At 34.3% G+C, this 19,033-nt stretch overlaps 1 protein-coding gene across 2 annotated transcripts in view; it reads right to left on the bottom strand.

Moving 5' to 3' along the window:
- Window positions 1–19,033, bottom strand: part of LOC131106578 (sodium-coupled neutral amino acid transporter 3-like) — a 45,293-nt gene that overhangs the window by 5,588 nt on the left and 20,672 nt on the right. For both annotated transcript variants that reach the window (XM_058055779.1, XM_058055778.1), the window contains exons 3-15: window positions 18,337–18,421; window positions 18,138–18,253; window positions 13,762–13,835; window positions 12,785–12,877; window positions 12,626–12,707; window positions 9,958–10,040; window positions 7,790–7,848; window positions 6,319–6,459; window positions 4,142–4,221; window positions 3,853–3,953; window positions 1,929–2,053; window positions 1,702–1,846; window positions 1,521–1,624 (exon numbers count right to left, since the gene is read on the bottom strand). In XM_058055779.1, coding sequence (XP_057911762.1) covers window positions 1,521–1,624; window positions 1,702–1,846; window positions 1,929–2,053; window positions 3,853–3,953; window positions 4,142–4,221; window positions 6,319–6,459; window positions 7,790–7,848; window positions 9,958–10,040; window positions 12,626–12,707; window positions 12,785–12,877; window positions 13,762–13,835; window positions 18,138–18,253; window positions 18,337–18,421 — 1,288 coding nt within the window. The remainder of the gene's footprint in view (window positions 1–1,520; window positions 1,625–1,701; window positions 1,847–1,928; window positions 2,054–3,852; window positions 3,954–4,141; window positions 4,222–6,318; window positions 6,460–7,789; window positions 7,849–9,957; window positions 10,041–12,625; window positions 12,708–12,784; window positions 12,878–13,761; window positions 13,836–18,137; window positions 18,254–18,336; window positions 18,422–19,033) is intronic.

Consider the following 19,033-nt stretch of genomic DNA (forward strand, 5'->3'; position numbering starts at 1 on the left):
ATTCCAAATAAGAACGGTTTCAATAAATGTGTTAAAAATAATTGGAATATTTCAAAACAAACATGACTTAAAGGCATGATAAATTATTTTAAAAACTCATAAAAATAATGTAACTAAAATAAAATAAAAATTGTAAAAATAATTACAAATAAGAATAGTTTAAATAAATGTGCTAAAAATAATTGAAATATTTCAAAACAAACACGACTTAAAGGCATAAAAAATTATGTTTAAAAACCAAAAAAAATATGAATGAAGTAAAATAAAAATAAAAAATGTAAAAATAATTCCAAATAAAATAAAAAATGTAAAAATAATTCCAAATAAAATTAAAAAATGTAAAAATAATTCCAAATAAGAACGGTTTCAATAAAGATGTTAAAAATAATTGAAATGTTTCAAAACAAACATGACTTAAAGGCATAAAAAGTATGTTTAAAAACCAACAAAAATAAATGAAGTAAAATAAAAATTTAAAATGTTAAAATAATTCCAAATAAAACAAAAAATGTAAAAATAATTCCAAATAAGAACGGTTTCAATAAATGTGTTAAAAATAATTGGAATATTTCAAAACAAACATTACTTAAAGGCATAAGAAATAATTTAAAAAACTAATATAAAGAATTTAATTAAAATAAAATAAAAACTCTAAAAATAATTCCAAATAAGAATAGTTTCAATAAATGTGGTAAATATACTTGAAATATTTCAAAACAAACACGACTTAAAGGCATAAAAAAATTATGTTTAAAAACCAACAAAAATAAATGAAGTAAAATAAAAATAAAAAATTTAAAAATAATTCCGAATAAAATAAACAATGTAAAAATAATTCCAAATAAAATATAAAATGTAAAAATAATTCCAAATAAGAACGGTTTCAATAAATGTGTTAAAAATAATTGGAATATTTCAAAACAAACATGACTTAAAGGCATGATAAATTATTTTAAAAACTCATAAAAATAATGTAACTAAAATAAAATAAAAATTGTAAAAATAATTACAAATAAGAATAGTTTAAATAAATGTGCTAAAAATAATTGAAATATTTCAAAACAAACACGACTTAAAGGCATAAAAAATTATGTTTAAAAACCAAAAAAAATATGAATGAAGTAAAATAAAAATAAAAAATGTAAAAATAATTCCAAATAAAATAAAAAATGTAAAAATAATTCCAAATAAAATTAAAAAATGTAAAAATAATTCCAAATAAGAACGGTTTCAATAAAGATGTTAAAAATAATTGAAATGTTTCAAAACAAACATGACTTAAAGGCATAAAAAGTATGTTTAAAAACCAACAAAAATAAATGAAGTAAAATAAAAATTTAAAATGTAAAAATAATTCCAAATAAAACAAAAAATGTAAAAATAATTCCAAATAAGAACGGTTTCAATAAATGTGTTAAAAATAATTGAAATGTTTCAAAACAAAGATGAGAAACAATGGAAGCGTCCTGGACCAGACATACTGCATACGAAGGATTCCCGTGGGTAACGGGGCGTCTCACCATGACTTTGGGGGTGGAGTGCAGCGGCTCCTCCTCTTTGGGTACGATACGAATGTAGAAGACGGCAGGGAAGATGAAGATGAGGCAAGGCGCGGATGTCGCTCCTGAAACACACGTCGGTTGATGAATGAGGGGAAAAAACACCAGCGTGTTGGCGTTTTCCGGGCCGGCTGAGGCGAACCTATGACCCCAAAGATGCCCAGGATGTTGGGGGCGAAGATGACCAGCAGGTTGATGAAGGTGAGAAGAGTGAAGGCGATGGCGATGTGGCGCGGCCAGTTGAAGGTCTTGTTGGGGAACATCATCTGCTGGATGGCCCTCCGCACCTGAGCGGCGGAAAACGCAGCAAGTCATGCCACCGTTTATTTTCCGTGTGTGTCTTTCCGGCGGGATGCCAACGGCACGTACGGGAAAGAGCACGATGGGCACGGTCAGCGTGACGGCGGTGAGGACGGCAACTCGCACGCACAGAATCAGCGAGTCGTACGGGTCGATGCGACTGTACGTGTGAAGCAGCTCCGCCTCCACTTCACCTGTGATGGGAAAACGTCACACACATCAGGAAATATCGGAGAAATCAAATATCGTATCACCCCCGGTAGAGACGGTTATCGGTTTCTTCCCAGATTGGCTTTTTGGCAGAAAAAAACGACATTGTCCAACTACCAATTTCCGATATCAGCCGATACAGATGCCGATATGTGTAACATTTAAGCACATTCGATAAGCACATTTTAACAAGAAAAAAAACAGCAAAATTTGAAAAAACTTCATAATATTATAAGGAAAAATAACCTAGTTATAGTAATATTAAATTAAGTTCAAATAATAAAGAAAAAAGTTGTAAGAGTTGGAAAATAAAATTCCCCATTTTGAAAATAAATTTGCAAAAATGGGGAAAAAACTGCTGTAATTTTAGGAAAAATAAAGTCAAAAGATGACGGCAAAAAATGAGAGAAAATGTCACAATTTTTTTTAAGTATAATGCCGTCTTTTTTTATTATTTTATTTTACTTTTTTAATTTTCTGCTAAATAATAAATAATAAATAATAAATAATAAATAATAAATAATAAAGTTGTAAAAGTTGGAAAAAAATAAATTTGCAAAAATGGGGAAAAAACTGCTGTAATTTTAGGAAAAATAAAGTCAAAAGATGACGGCAAAAAATGAGAGAAAATGTCACAATTTTTTTTAAGTATAATGCCGTCTTTTTTTTATTATTTTATTTTATTTTTTTAATTTTCTGCTCTTCCTACCAGCTCTGATTTCACAAAAAGCTTCTAAAAAATGATCGTTGCCTGGCTCCCGTATAATAATAAATAATAAATAATAAATAATAAATAATAAATAATAAATAATAAATAATAAATAATAAATAATAAATAATAAATAATAAATAATAAATAATAAATAATAAATAATAAATAATAAATAATAAATAATAAATAATAAATAATAAATAATAAATAATAAATAGCCCTGTGATTGGCTGGCCACCAGTCCAGGGTGTACCTCGCCTCTCACCCAAAGACAGCTGGGATAGGCTCCAGCACCCCCGTGACCCTCGTGAGAAAAAAGCGGTAGAAAATGAATGAAATAATAAATAATAAATAATAAATAATAAATAATAAATAATAAATAATAAATAATAAATAATAAATAATAAATAATAAATAATAAATAATAAATAATAAATAATAAATAATAAATAATAAATAATAAATAATAAAACATAAAACATAAATCATAAACATTAAACAATAAATAATAAATAATAAATAGCCCTGTGATTGGCTGGCCACCAGTCCAGGGTGTATCCCGCCTCTCACCCAAAGACAGCTGGGATAGGCTCCAGCACCCCCGTGACCCTCGTGAGAAAAAAGCGGTAGAAAATGAATGAAATAAAAATAAAAATAAAAATAAAAATAAAAATAAAAATAAAAATAAAAATAAAAATAAAAAAAAATAAATAAAAATAATGAATAAAAATAATAAATAATAAATAATAAATAATAAATAATAAATAATAAATAATAAATAATAAATAATAAATAATAAATAATGAGGAGAATCAGATATGAACAACAATGTACAGCGTAAACAGTAATTTGTACAAATAATTAAAATCATTTATAATAAATAATAATCATTTACAGTTGACGAGCAGTCGGCTCTAAACGATCATTTCCACGGTTCATCCTCTGGTGACTATTTTTAAGGCGGACAAAAGGGTGAAATGGAGTTTTGGGGTCAAGCGGGTCTTGACTCTTCATGCATGTTGACTGCATGGCCGCTAGAGGGCAGTGATGGCCACAGGCAGGCAGCCTTACCGTAGAAGGTCAGGTATCCAAAGAGAGCAGCCAGGAAGTACATGATGTACATGACGGCGATGGAGATGTTGGCCACATGCTGCATTTTTTTCTTGGTGGGGCTGAAAATACCAACACACGTAGTAGTACACAAGTAGTGAGTACATTTACTGGCTACGCTGCTTTGAAGCCATCATGCTAGTACATCATTCAAGGAGCGCCGAAGTAAAGTGCTGGGACGGGTATGGGGGTGTGGGTGGGGGGTGTCAGCCAAAACGGGACAGTGGCATCGCCATCGGTAAGCACATACTTGCGTAGCTCGGTGTAGATGGGCAGGACCTCAGGGTGGCACACAAAGGCAAAGGCCAGGATGGGGATGGTGTAGGCGGTCTGAAAAGCAACCCCAAAAGGTCACCATGGATACAGCGGCGTCTCGCCCGGGCCGGGCGTCTCGCCCGGCAACCTCGCTCTTTATTGGCCATCAGGTATGCCGCCAGACACCAGACAGGGAGTCCTCAGAAAGACCTGGTCTGCCCACGCTGGCTCGTCTACTTCCTGTTTGTGTGGAACTAAGCCACGCCCACCCCAACATAGGTAAGTACAGTGGACCCCCTTTGGACCCCCTTTGGACCCGAGCTTAGGTTGGACTTCCTAATACGTCAATTTCATTATTTCATTGAAAAATAATACTTTATGCATTCATCAAAGTAATAAGTAATGAAGTAAGTAATAAGTAATTAAAGTAATTAATTATTTACATTTTTATTTTTCATTTATTGGTTATTTATATATCATTTCTCATAGTTTCCATTTTTTATTTTTACATTTGTAATGAAAACATACAATTAATATCAGAACATTAAAATGCATGTAATAATTTTTTAAAATGATAATAATGCATGTATTTAAATCATTATAATAACTATTATAAAATATATAAAAATATAAATAATAATAATAAATACAACCTAATTTTTTTAAATGACTGATGTTTTTAAATACAAATAATATAATAAAATAAAAATACATGTATTAAATCCATTATTAATAATATTAAGAAATACATTCATGATTAAAAAAATGAGTAAAATGTATGTCAAAAAATTAATTAAAATAAAATTGCCTTAAATGTCATGGATTTTACAAAAATATATATTTAATGTCAAATATTGACTTATTTTGCTGAATATATAAATACATTTCATGTTCAATTGATTACAAAATATTTTAAATTTTAATTAAAATTAATTTATTTATTTACCATTTAGTGGTAAACACATAAAATTCAATACAATTTATAATAACGCAAATCATTTTAGAAAATGCTATAAAATAATTTTTAAATAATTCACATTTTTATGAGAAAACATATACAATATTTACTTATTTTACTGAATATTTACAATAAATGAAGTTAAAATTCTTGTTTGATTAATTACAATGCTCTCATTTATAATATTTAATGTAATTTCATTTAATTTAGTGGTAAATAAAGTCGAATAAAATGAATACATTTCAAAGTTTAGTAGTTAGTAGTTTTAAAAAATAGTTGATAATTTATAAGCATTTTTTTAAAGCATAATTTATGAATTTATAATATTTAACGTAATTTAATTTAATTTAGTGGTAAATAAAGTCGAATAAAATGAATACATTTCAAATAACACAAATTATTTTAGTAGTTAGTAGTTTTAAAAAATAGTTGATAATTTATAAGCATTTTTTTAAAACATAATTTATAGATTTATAATATTTAATGTAATTTCATTTAATTTAGTGGTAAATAAAGTCGAATAAAATGAATAAATTTCAAATAACACAAATTATTTTAGTAGTTAATAGTTTAAAAAAAATAGTTGATAATTTATAAGCATTTTTTTAAAACATAATTTATAGATTTAGAATATTTAATGTAATTTCATTGAATTTAGTGGTAAATAAAGTCGAATAAAATGAATAAATTTCAAATAACAACAAATTATTTTAGTAGTTAGTAGTTTTAAAAAATAGTTGATAATTTATAAGCATTTTTTAAAGCATAATTTATAGATTTATAATATTTAATGTAATTTAATTTAATTTTGTGGTAAATAAAGTCGAATAAAATGAATACATTTCAAATAACAATAACAAATTATTTTAGTAGTTAGTAGTTTTAAAAAAATATTTGCAATTTATGAGAAAAATCCGTAAAATATGACTTATTTTACTGAAATACTGTAAAATACTGATGAGGACGAAGTAGTATGAAGTAGTGGTATCCAAATAGAAAGTATAAACCGCGGTCTCGTCCCCATGATTCGATAGAAAGGCCGCCATCGCGTGTCCAAATGTACGACCTCAAGCCGTCTAAGTGGCGTCTGACGTCGGGTGTGAGCGTGCTCGAAGCCAAGCGTGAGCATGCTCGGGCTGTGACCGTCGCCGGCGGCATGCTCGTTGGCGGGCGAGGGCGGCTCGCTCTCAGCGGCCGTGAGCGCCCGAACCTACTTGCGAGTTGAGGTTGGCCATTTTGGGAAGGCAGGCGGGGTCGTCCTCCCCGCCGGGAAGCGTGACGTTGATCCCGGCCGCCGTGCCGTTGATGGCGAAGTCCACAAAGGGACAAGGCGTGTTGAACTTCTTGTAGATGACCTGCAGAGGCGGACCAGAGGTGGACCAGAAGCGGACCAGAAGCGGACCAGAGGTGGACCAGAGGCGGACCAGAGGCGGACCAGAAGCGGACCAGAGGCAAGCATGAAAGGAAGATGAGGAAAGGATTTATTTACTTTGATGAAAAAGATAATATCACAAACAAATACATTCATCCCGAAGATCTCATATTTATTTATTATCTCATTTCATTTTTATAATTTTTTTTTTTTATAAATTAATTTTATTTATGATCTCATTTTATTTTTTTTCCATTTATTCAAGTCATTCATTTCCATGACTCATTCCAATTGGAACAATATTTCATTCATGAGTTCACTTTATTTTCATGACAGAAATTAATTACTTAGAGAGTGAGAGTCAATTAATATCATTAATTAATTAAAGTATATCATTTATTTAATTAATTTATTTAAAAATTATTACAATTATATTCAGTGAAATCATAATTAAATATTCAATCAAACATTAATTCATTCATTCAAAATATTTAATTATTGACTCATGTGTGTCATTTTCTTGTCATGGCCAATATTCATTCATTCATCCATTTTTACCGCAATATATCAATATATCAATATGTCAATATGTCAATATATCAATATGTCAATATATCAATATGTCAATATGTCAATATATCAATATATCAATATGTCAATATGTCAATATATCAATATGTCAATATGTCAATATGTCAATATGTCAATATATCAATATGTCAATATATCAATATGTCAATATGTCAATATATCAATATGTCAATATATCAATATAAATCATAAATTTTTATAAATCTAAAAATGACTTAAATAAAAGTGTAAATGACTAAAAAAAATAAAAATAAAAATGACAAATAATCAATAAACAAAAGCATAATAAAATTTAAAATGACCTTAAAAAATACAAATGAAAGTGTCAAAAATAATAAATAAATACATTCATTCATTTTCAAAAACATGCTAGGTTAGTTAGCCACTCCAAATTGTCCATAGGTATGAATGTGAGTGTGAATGGTTGTTTGTCTATATGTGCCCTGGGATTGGCTGGCCACCAGTCCAGGGTGTACCCCGCCTCTCGCCCCAAAGACAGCTGGGATAGGCTCCAGCACCCCCCGTGACCCTCGTGAGGAAAAGCGGTAGAAAATGAATGAATGAATGAATGAATGAATGAATGAATGAATATGATCTAAAGAACCAGATGAAATAATGAGTGAAAGACGACATGAAGAAGACAATATTCCACGTGGATGCCAAGACCAGTGTCCATGTCCTCCATGCCTGCTTAAAGATGTCAGAGCCCTAAGTGGACTCACCGAGATGAGGAAGAAGACCATGCAGCTCAGGGAGAAACCGCTGGTGTAGCCCAGGTACCCTGAAACGGGACAAGACGCTCTGTTAGCGCTGCTACGTATTACTACGTCTTACTACGTCTTACTACGTCTTACTACATCTTACTACATCTTACTACGCCTTACTACGTCTTACTACGCCTTACTACGTCTTACTACGTCTTACTACGTCTTACTACGCCTTACTACGTCTTACTACGTCTTACTACGTCTTACTACGCCTTACTACGCCTTACTACGTCTTACTACGTCTTACTACGTCTTACTACGTCTTACTACGCCTTACTACGCTTTACTACGCTTTACTACATGTACATCTACAAAAATAAATAAATACTAAAAGTTTACACTTAAAGACATAATATCATGTTTCATCTTTCATGGGAATAATGTCATAATATTATGGGAACAAAGTCGTAATGGTATAGGAATGAAGTCGGAATAATCTGGGAACAAAGTCATCATATTTCGGGAATAATGTCATAATATTATGGGAGTAATGTCATAATATTATGGGAGTAATGTCGTCATACTATGGGAATAAAGTCTGAATACTATGGAATGAAGTGTGAATACTATGTGAATAAAGTATTCGCAAATATTATGGGAATAAAGTCATGATATTACAGCAACAAAGTCATAATATTATGGGAACAAAGCAATAATAGTATAGGAATGAAGTTGTAATATTCTGGGAATAAAGTCGTAATACTATGGGAAAAAGGTCTGAATACCATGGGAATAAAGACTGAGTATTATGGGAATGAAGTCTGAATACAATGAGAAAAAAGTCTGAATATTATGGGAATAAAGTCGTAATACTATGGGAATAAAGTTGTAATATTCTGGGAATAAAGTCGTAATACTATGGGAATAAGGTCTGAATACTATGGGAATAGAGTCATAATATTATGGGAATAAAGTTGTAACGTTATGGGAATAGAGTTGTAATATTATGGGAATAGAGTTGTAATATTATGGGAATAAAGTCATGATATTATGGGAATAAAGTTGTAATATTATGGGAATAAAATTGTAATATTATTGGAATAAAGTTGTAATACAATGGGAATAAAGTCGTAACAGTATAGGAATAAAGTCATAATATAATGGGAATAAAGTTGTAACGTTATGGGAATAGAGTTGTAATATTATGGGAATAAAGTCATGATATTATGGGAATAAAATAGTAATATTATTGGAATAAAGTTGTAATACAGTGGGAATAAAGTCGTAACAGTATAGGAATAAAGTTGTAATATTATGGGAATAAAATTGTAATATTATGGGAATAAAGTTGTAATATTATGGGAATAAAGCCGTAATAGTATAGGAATAAAGTTGTAATGTTATGGGAATAAATTTGTAATATTATGGGAATAAAGTCATAATAGTATAGGAATAAAGTCATAATATAATGGGAATAAAGTTGTAACGTTATGGGAATAGAGTTGTAAGATTATGGGAATAAAGTCATGATATTATGGGAATAAAGTTGTAATATTATGGGAATAAAATAGTAATATTATTGGAATAAAGTTGTAATACAATGGGAATAAAGTCGTAACAGTATAGGAATAAAGTTGTAATATTATGGGAATAAAATTGTAATATTATGGGAATAAAGTTGTAATATTATGGGAATAAAGTCGTAATACTATAGGAATAAAGTTGTAATATTATGGGAATAAAGTCGTAATACTATAGGAATAAAGTTGTAATATTATGGGAATAAAGTCGTAATACTATAGGAATAAAGTTGTAATATTATGGGAATAAAGTCGTAATACTATAGGAATAAAGTTGTAATATTATGGGAATAAAGTCGTAATAGTATAGGAATAAAGTTGTAATATTATGGGAATAAAGTTGTAACGTTATGGGAATAGAGTTGCAATATTATGGGAATAAAGTCATAATATGATAGTAATGATAAGTCCAAACAGTCGATATGAATAATATGCTTTTGACAAATATGATACATAAATCAAATCTACAGCATCTAACTTCTTAGCGTGTGTCCAAAATATGAACGAGTCCTTCCGTTTGTCCTCCATGTTGGAGGCAAGCGTGCGCCGTGATGGCCGTGATGGCCGTGATGGCCGTGATGGCCGTGATGGAGGACGACTCACCCAGCTGCTTCATGAGCGCCAGCGGCAAGATGACAGCCACAGATATGATGACCACCAGGTAGTTCCCGTTCAGGTACCATTCCCTGGAGAGACACACAAAGACTAAAGTAAAGACCCCCAGGAATACAAACACCGTGTCTGACTAAAGCATCCGTGGGGGGGGGGGGGGGGGGGGGGGGGGGGGGGGGGCACTTGGGTCTACCCCACTTCCACTTTTAAACATTTGGAGGGAAAAGGGACGTTTGGCACAAAGTGGCACGACTTGCTGCCAACAAGGGGGTATTTTTAGATTGCGTCACTTGGGGGGGGTGATTCATTCTTCTTCTCTACTGAGTGGGAAAATTGCATGGATACAACATCTGTTGGCCTCTAGCCATCTTGTCTCTGCTGCACACACACACACACACACACGCACACGCACACATGTGTGTGTATGTCTCCAAAACATGGAGGCTCATCTATCCCGTTGACATCCTGCCCTCTGGCCATCTGGTCCAGGGACACAATCTTTCACTGATTACACCACACACACACACACACACACAAGGCTAGAACGTGTGATAAAAACACAGATTCAAACATACATGCCTGATACTTCCAGTATTCCGGTATTCCCGTATTCCGGTATTCCAGTATACATACATCCCCCATTAAATCAACTGCTTTCTTGAACTCTTACCACCACTAGACTTGGCTAGTCTACGACTTAAATGTTCTTTTTCATTTATGGGAAAATCTCGTGATGTTCTGAACTCCTGTTTCCACGGCGGCGGCGTATACTGAGCATAAGAATGCCGCCCGGAGAAGCGGTGCCAAGGCATTCCCGCTGCGGACATCGTGTTGTCTACAAACACGTTGAGTTTTAGAATGGTTGTGCTTGTCTCAATCAGCCAACATTACAGTGATATTACTGACACCTAGTGGTCAGTGTAGAATACTACACTGTATAAACTGTACTTGAGAGCTAGACCCAATCAAGAGCGCCTCTAGTGGTCGCAGTCTAGTACTGCGCTGGATGATTCCACACTGTGTTTGATGAGCCCAGCAGAGCTTTAAGTGGGCCGAGAGTGAAACAGACGCCATTTTGTTTGCGTGCACGGCCACCCGCGTACGGTCGCTGACATCCTACGGTAATATTATGGGACTAAAGTCGTAATAGTATAGGAATAAAGTTGTAATAATGTGGGAATAAAGTCATAATAGTATAGGAATAAAGTTGTAATATTATGGGACTAAAGTCGTAATAGTATAGGAATAAAGTTGTAATAATGTGGGAATAAAGTCATAATAGTATAGGAATAAAGTTGTAATAATGTGGGAATAAAGTCATAATAGTATAGGAATAAAGTTGTAATATTATGGGGCTAAAGTCGTAATAGTATAGGAATAAAGTTGTAATAATGTGGGAATAAAGTCATAAAAGTATAGGAATAAAGTTGTAATATTATGGGACTAAAGTCGTAATAGTATAGGAATAAAGTTGTAATAATGTGGGAATAAAGTCATAATAGTATAGGAATAAAGTTGTAATATTATGGGACTAAAGTCGTAATAGTATAGGAATAAAGTTGTAATAATGTGGGAATAAAGTCATAATAGTATAGGAATAAAGTTGTAATATTATGGGACTAAAGTCGTAATAGTATAGGAATAAAGTTGTAATAATGTGGGAATAAAGTCATAATAGTATAGGAATAAAGTTGTAATATTATGGGACTAAAGTCGTAATAGTATAGGAATAAAGTTGTAATAATGTGGGAATAAAGTCATAATAGTATAGGAATAAAGTTGTAATATTATGGGAATAAAGTCGTAATAGTATAGGAATAAAGTTGTAATAATGAGGGAATAAAGTCGTAATAGTATAGGAATAAAGTTGTAATATTATGGGACTAAAGTCGTAATAGTATAGGAATAAAGTCATAATATTATGGGAATAAAGTTGTAACGTTATGGGAATAAAGTCATAATATTATGGGAATAAAATTGTGATATTACAGCAACAAAGTCATAATATTATAGGAACAAAGCAATAATAGTATAGGAATGAGGTCGTAATATTCTGGGAATAAAGTCATAATACTATGGGAATAAAGTCGGAATATTATGGGAATGAAATCTGAATACAATGGGAAAAAAGTCTGAATATTATGGGAATAAAGTCGTAATACTATGGGAATAAGGTCTGAATACTATGGGAATAAAGTCATAAGTCATACTATGGGAATAAAGTTGTGACGTTATGGGAATAGAGTTGTAATATTATGGGAATAAAGTCACAATATTATGGGAATGAAGTCTGAATACAGTGGAAATAAAGTTGTAATATTATGGGAATAAAGTCCGAACAGTATAGGAATAAAGTTGTAATATTATGGGAGTAAAGTTGTAATACTATGGGAATAAAGTCGTAATACTATGGGAATAAAGTCATAATATTATGGGAATAAAGTCGGAATATAATGGGAATGAAATCTTAATACTACGTGGAGCGTAGCCGTGTTTTCACGCGACGGTTTTCCCGGTTTTTGCCGCGTTGTTCTCCTCCTGGGGGTTTACTATCACAGCTGACGTGTGGAATGTCGGAATGACAAGATGGTGTTCCGCGAGATGTTCACCGCGTGATGCTACTAGCCAAAATGCTAACTAACATCGGTTCTTTACTCACCCTGCAGGCTTGTCCACCTTGAGGAAGGCCTGAATGACCAGCGGGAACTCGTACTTGACGATGTACAGATAACTGGACATGGCTGCGGAATGGGAAGAGGCGCACGGTGAAGGGCGGGATAGAACCGCAGGAACGTTTTTCAAAGGTGTGTGACCTCACCGCCGATGTTCTGCAGCGTGATGGCGATGCCCGCCGCCATCTTCCCGGGAGTGCCAAACGCTCGGTAGCCCAGCTGCTCATAAGCACGGATACCTTTAACACAGTTTAGACGTCAAATCCATGGAAATGTACCACTTTTCCGGGATTTAGCCCAGTAGGGTCATAATGGGATGACCCATTTTAAGAGAAGGTTTTATGGTTTTCCCATTTTAAGCATTTTAAGTTTGTTTTTCATTTTACAATATCAAGTATTAATACATATTTTTATGTATAAATATGCTTTCTGGGCTGCACTGTGTTTGAGTGGTTATCACGCAGGCTTCACAGCTCGGAAACCCGAGTTCAATTCCATCTTTGCATGTTCTCCACGTGCATGCGTGGGTTTTCTGCGGGTACTCCGGTTTCCTCCCACATTCCAAAAACATGCTAGGTTAATTAGCCACTCCAAATTGTCCATAGGTATGAATGTGAGTGTGAATGGTTGTTTGTCTATATGTGCCCTGTGATTGGCTGGCCACCAGTCCAGAGTGGACCCCGCCTCTCACACAAAGACAGCTGGGATAGGCTCCAGCCCCTGCGATCCTTGTGAGCATAAGCGGTAGAAAATTAATGAGTTATCCTCCTATTTTGTGTGGAAGTGGTAACTTTTTGGCTTCTTATTTTGTCTTTCCCCACCCTCTGCCATCTCTGTGTGGAGTTTGCATGTGCATGCGTGGGTTTTCTCCGGGTACTCCGGTTTCCTCCCACATTCCAAAAACATGCTAGGTTAATTAGCCACTCCAAATTGTCCATAGGTATGAATGTGAGTGTGAATGGTTGTTTGTCTATATGTGCCCTGTGATTGGCTGGCCACCAGTCCAGGGTGTACCCCGCCTCTTGCCTGAAGACAGCTGGGATAGACTCCAGCATTTTATTTTTTTGAACCTTTCATCTTCTGATGTCAGAGGAAGGAAGCAGCAAACAGGAAACAGACATACCTACAATACCGGAAGACTTGAGCAGTAAATGAATGGAATATGAGGAAAGTAGGGCCACCCCCGTAAGGAGAACCCTGAAACAGACCAAGAAGGAAGAGAATTGTTAGCATCGCTAACGTGACACATGTACTCGACGTCTCTGCCAGCACCGCGCTTGGCCGTGTCGGCTATTGACGCAGCTGTGGAAGCCCCCCCCCCCATGGCGGATCGCCTTTATCTTTGGATTGTTACTGCAGCTGATCAAGTTGGTGCCCTCTGCCCTCCGCCACACTTAAGTCAACCTCGCACGGCAGATGGACCTTTTCAAAAGGAACCCGAATGCAACGCCGAGATTGACGGGAAAATCCAAGCGTAATCTTCCTCCTGCGGCCATCTTTTACTGATTCACGATTTGACTGGCTTGCATTGGACAGCAGTACAGTATTGGCCAAAGTAGCGTCAAAGCGACTATAGGGGTGTTATTTCACTTCTAGATGGCTCTAACAGCATATTTCAATGGTGGTAAACAGTTTGTTTTGTGCCCAAAATGCCTTATTATCTCGAATTGTGGCTACAACACATCACATCAGTATTGTTAAAACCCATACAGGAGTGTAAATGTGACTGTAGGGGTGTTACTTCATGTCTGGAGGGCTCTAATAATGTTATAAATATATTTAGTAAGGTGGTAAAGAAGTTAAAATGCCTAATGTGTGTTATTGTGTCTACTATATTGAGTAATACGGGTGTAAAGGTGACTATAGGGGTGTTACTTCATGTCTAGAGGGCTCTAATAATGTAAAAAATGTACTATTTAGTAAGGTGGCAAACAAGTTATAATGCCTAATGTGTGTTATTGTGTCTACTATATTGAGTAATACGGGTCTAAATGTGACTGTAGGGGTGTTATTTCATGTCTAGAGGGCTCTAATAATGTTCGAAATATATTTAGTAAGGTGGTAAACAAGTTAAAATGCCTAATGTGTGTTATTGTGTCTACTACATTGAGTAATAGAGGTGTAAATGTGACTGTAGGGGTGTTATTTCATGTCTAGAGGGCTCTAATAATGTAAAAAATGTACTTAGTAAGGTGGTTACCAAGTTATAATGCCTAATGTGTGTTATTGTGTCTACTATATTGAGTAATAGGAGTGTAAATGTGACTGTAGGGGTGTTACTTCATGTCTAGAGGGCTCTAATAATGTTAGACATGTATTTAGTAAGGTGGTAAACAAGTTAAAATGCCTAATGTGTGTTATTGTGTCTACTATATTGAGTAATAGGGGTGTAAATGTGACTATAGGGGTGTTATTTCATGTCTAGAGGGCTCTAATAATGTAAAAAATGTACTTAGTAAGGTGGTTACCAAGTTATAATGCCTAATGTGTGTTATTGTGTCTACTATATTGAGTAATAGGGGTGTAAATGTTACTATAGGGGTGTTACTTCATGTCTACAGGGCTCTAATAATGTTAAAAATGTACTTAGTAATGTGGTTACCAAGTTATAATGCCTAATATGCTTATTGTGTCTACTATATTGAGTAATACAGGTGTAAAGGTGACTGTAGGGGTGTTACTTCATGTCTAGAGGGCTCTAATAATGTTAGAAATGTATTTAGTAAGGTGGTAAACAAGTTAAAATGCCTAATGTGTGTTATTGTGTCTACTATATTGAGTAATACAGGTGTAAAGGTGACTGTAGGGGTGTTACTTCATGTCTAGAGGGCTCTAATAATGTTATAAATATATTTAGTAAGGTGGTAAACAAGTTATAATGCCTAATGTGTGTTACTGTGTCTACTATATTGAGTAACACGGGTGTAAATGTGACTGTAGGGGTGTTACTTCATGTCTAGAGGGCTCTAATAATGTTAGAAATATATTTAGTAAGGTGGTAAACAAGTTATAATGCCTAATGTGTGTTATTGTGTCTACTACATTGAGTAATAGGAGTGTAAATGTGACTGTAGGGGTGTTACTTCATGTCTACAGGGCTCTAATAATGTTAAAAATATATTTAGTAAGGTGGTAAACAAGTTATAATGCCTAATATGCTTATTGTGTCTACTACATTGAGTAATACAGGTGTTACTCAATGACTGTAGGGGTGTTACTTCATGTCTAGAGGGCTCTAATAATGTTAGAAATATATCTAGTAAGGTGGTAAACAAGTTATAATGCCTAATGTGTGTTATTGTGTCTACTATATTGAGTAATAGGAGTGTAAATGTGACTGTAGGGGTGTTACTTCATGTCTAGAGGGCTCTAATAATGTTAGACATGTATTAAGTAAGGTGGCAAACAAGTTATAATGCCTAATGTGTGTTATTGTGTCTATTATATTGAGTAATAGGGGTGTAAATGTGACTGTAGGGGTGTTACTTCATGTCTAGAGGGCTCTAATAATGTTAGAAATGGATTTAGTAAGGTGGTAAACAAGTTATAATGCCTAATGTGTGTTATTGTGTCTACTATATTGAGTAATAGGGGTGTAAATGTGACTATAGGGGTGTTATTTCATGTCTAGAGGGCTCTAATAATGTTAGAAATGTATTTAGTAAGGTGGTAAACAAGTTATAATGCCTAATGTGTGTTATTGTGTCTACTATATTGAGTAATACGGGTGTAAAGGTGACTGTAGGGGTGCTACTTCATGTCTAGAGGGCTCTAATAATGTTAGAAATATATTTAGTAAGGTGGTAAACAAGTTATAATGCCTAATGTGTGTTATTGTGTCTACTACATTGAGTAATACGGGCGTAAAGGTGACTGTAGGGGTGTTACTTCATGTCTAGAGGGCTCTAATAATGTTAGAAATATATTTAGTAAGGTGGTAAACAGGTTATAATGCCTTATGTGTGTTATTGTGTCTACTATATTGAGTAATACAGGTGTAAATGTGACTATAGGGGTGTTACTTCATGTCTACAGGGCTCTAATAATGTTAAAAATGTACTTAGTAATGTGGTTACCAAGTTATAATGCCTAATATGCTTATCGTGTCTACTACATTGAGTAATACAGGTGTAAAGGTGACTGTAGGGGTGTTACTTCATGTCTAGAGGGCTCTAATAATGTTATAAATATATTTAGTAAGGTGGTAAACAAGTTAAAAAGCCTAATGTGTGTTATTGTGTCTACTATATTGAGTAATAGTGGTGTAAATGTTGCTATAGGGGTGTTATTTCATGTCTAGAGGGCTCTAATAATGTTTGAAATATATTTAGTAAGGTGGTAAACAAGTTAAAATGCCTAATGTGTGTTATTGTGTCTACTATATTGAGTAATAGGGGTGTAAATGTGACTATAGGGTTGTTATTTCATGTCTAGAGGGCTCTAATAATGTTAAAAATATATTTCGGAAGGTGGTAAACAAGTTATAATGCCTAATGTGTGTTATTGTGTCTATTATATTGAGTAATAGGGGTGTAAATGTGACTGTAGGGGTGTTACTTCATGTCTAGAGGGCTCTAATAATGTTAGACATGTATTTAGTAAGGTGGTAAACAAGTTAAAATGCCTAATGTGTGTTATTGTGTCTACTATATTGAGTAATACGGGTGTAAAGGTGACTGTAGGGGTGTTACTTCATGTCTAGAGGGCTCTAATAATGTACAAAATGTACTTAGTAATGTGGTTACCAAGTTATAATGCCTAATATGCTTATTGTGTCTACTACATTGAGTAATACAGGTGTTACTCAATGACTGTAGGGGTGTTACTTCATGTCTGGAGGGCTCTAATAATGTTAAAAATGTACTTAGTAAGGTGGTTACCAAGTTAAAATGCCTAATGTGTGTTATTGTGTCTACTATATTGAGTAATAGGGGTGTAAAGGTGACTATAGGGGTGTTATTTCATGTCTAGAGGGCTCTAATAATGTACAAAATGTACTATTTATTAAGGTGGTAAACATGTTATATATTTTCATACAAACTGGAAGTCACTTAAGTCGGTTCCACCTATGTCGCCAAACCTGTCCCTGTGCCTCAAAAGGCAGCAGCTGTACCATTACACCACCAACGGGCTGATTGTGTATTGCGGACCCAATGGCTATAAATAGCATGCTAGGCAGTCCGAAATATCAACAAGGTCCTTATTGTCTGCCAGGGACGCTGAGACAATCAAGAGTTTGTTATTTCCGTGCGGGTCAAAGTGGAGGAATGCCGAGCCGACTTGAGGTGCAGGACTTTAGTGGGTGGAGTGGCAGTGGGAGGACAGATCAGCTGACAATCTCACACACTCGGGTCGCTATTGTCCGGCTCGTAGCGTTCCGACACGCTGCATTCCTAACCTGGCCGAAGCCACTGTCGCCAAGCACAAAGTCCCGTATCATGACCTAACGTAGCATCTTAAATAGTTCTTAAAAAGATCTTAAAGACCAAACATACTTACAAAAAGAGAACCACTCCCGTGTTGGCCATGGCGTACGCCAATCCCAGGATTCCGCTTCCCATGATAGCGTTGCCCAAATTGAAGACGGACATCCCGAATGAGGTTTTCCCTTCAAACTAGAAGAAGGGGACAACACGGCCGGTGATGCAACACGCATGTGTCGGACTTGGACTTGGACTTGACTCTATGACCACCTTACATCGGTAAATGTTGTGGTGTTCTTACTGTCGCCGCCTGATAAGCACTCCTGGCCCTCTGGGAGGTTGGCCTCCGTGTTCTCGCTTCTGTGTGGAGGTCAGGGAGGAAATAAGGAACGGTTGGGAATCTCTTACAACAATCAGGTTCTGGACAATCATGATATAATGATAGTCATGATATAATGATAGTCATGATATAATGATAGTCATGATATAATGACAGTCATGATATAATGATAGTCATGATATAATGATAGTCATGATATAATGATAGTCATGATACAATGACAGTCATGATACGATGATAGTCATGATATAATGATAGTCATGATATAATGATAGTCATGATATGATGATAGTCATGATATAATGATAGTCATGATATGATGATAGTCATGATATAATGATAGTCATGATATAATGATAGTCATGATATAATGACAGTCATGATATAATGGCAGTCATGATATAATGATAGTCATGATATAATGACAGTCATGATATGATGACAGTCATGATATGATGATAGTCATGATATGATGATAGTCATGATATGATGATAGTCATGATATGATGATAGTCATGATATAATGATAGTCATGATATAATGATAGTCATGATATAATGATAGTCATGATATAATGATAGTCATGATATGATGATAGTCATGATATGATGATAGTCATGATATAATGATAG

The sequence above is a fragment of the Doryrhamphus excisus genome, chromosome 18 (assembly GCF_030265055.1).
Source record: "Doryrhamphus excisus isolate RoL2022-K1 chromosome 18, RoL_Dexc_1.0, whole genome shotgun sequence".
In the NCBI taxonomy this organism is placed as follows: domain Eukaryota; kingdom Metazoa; phylum Chordata; class Actinopteri; order Syngnathiformes; family Syngnathidae; genus Doryrhamphus; species Doryrhamphus excisus.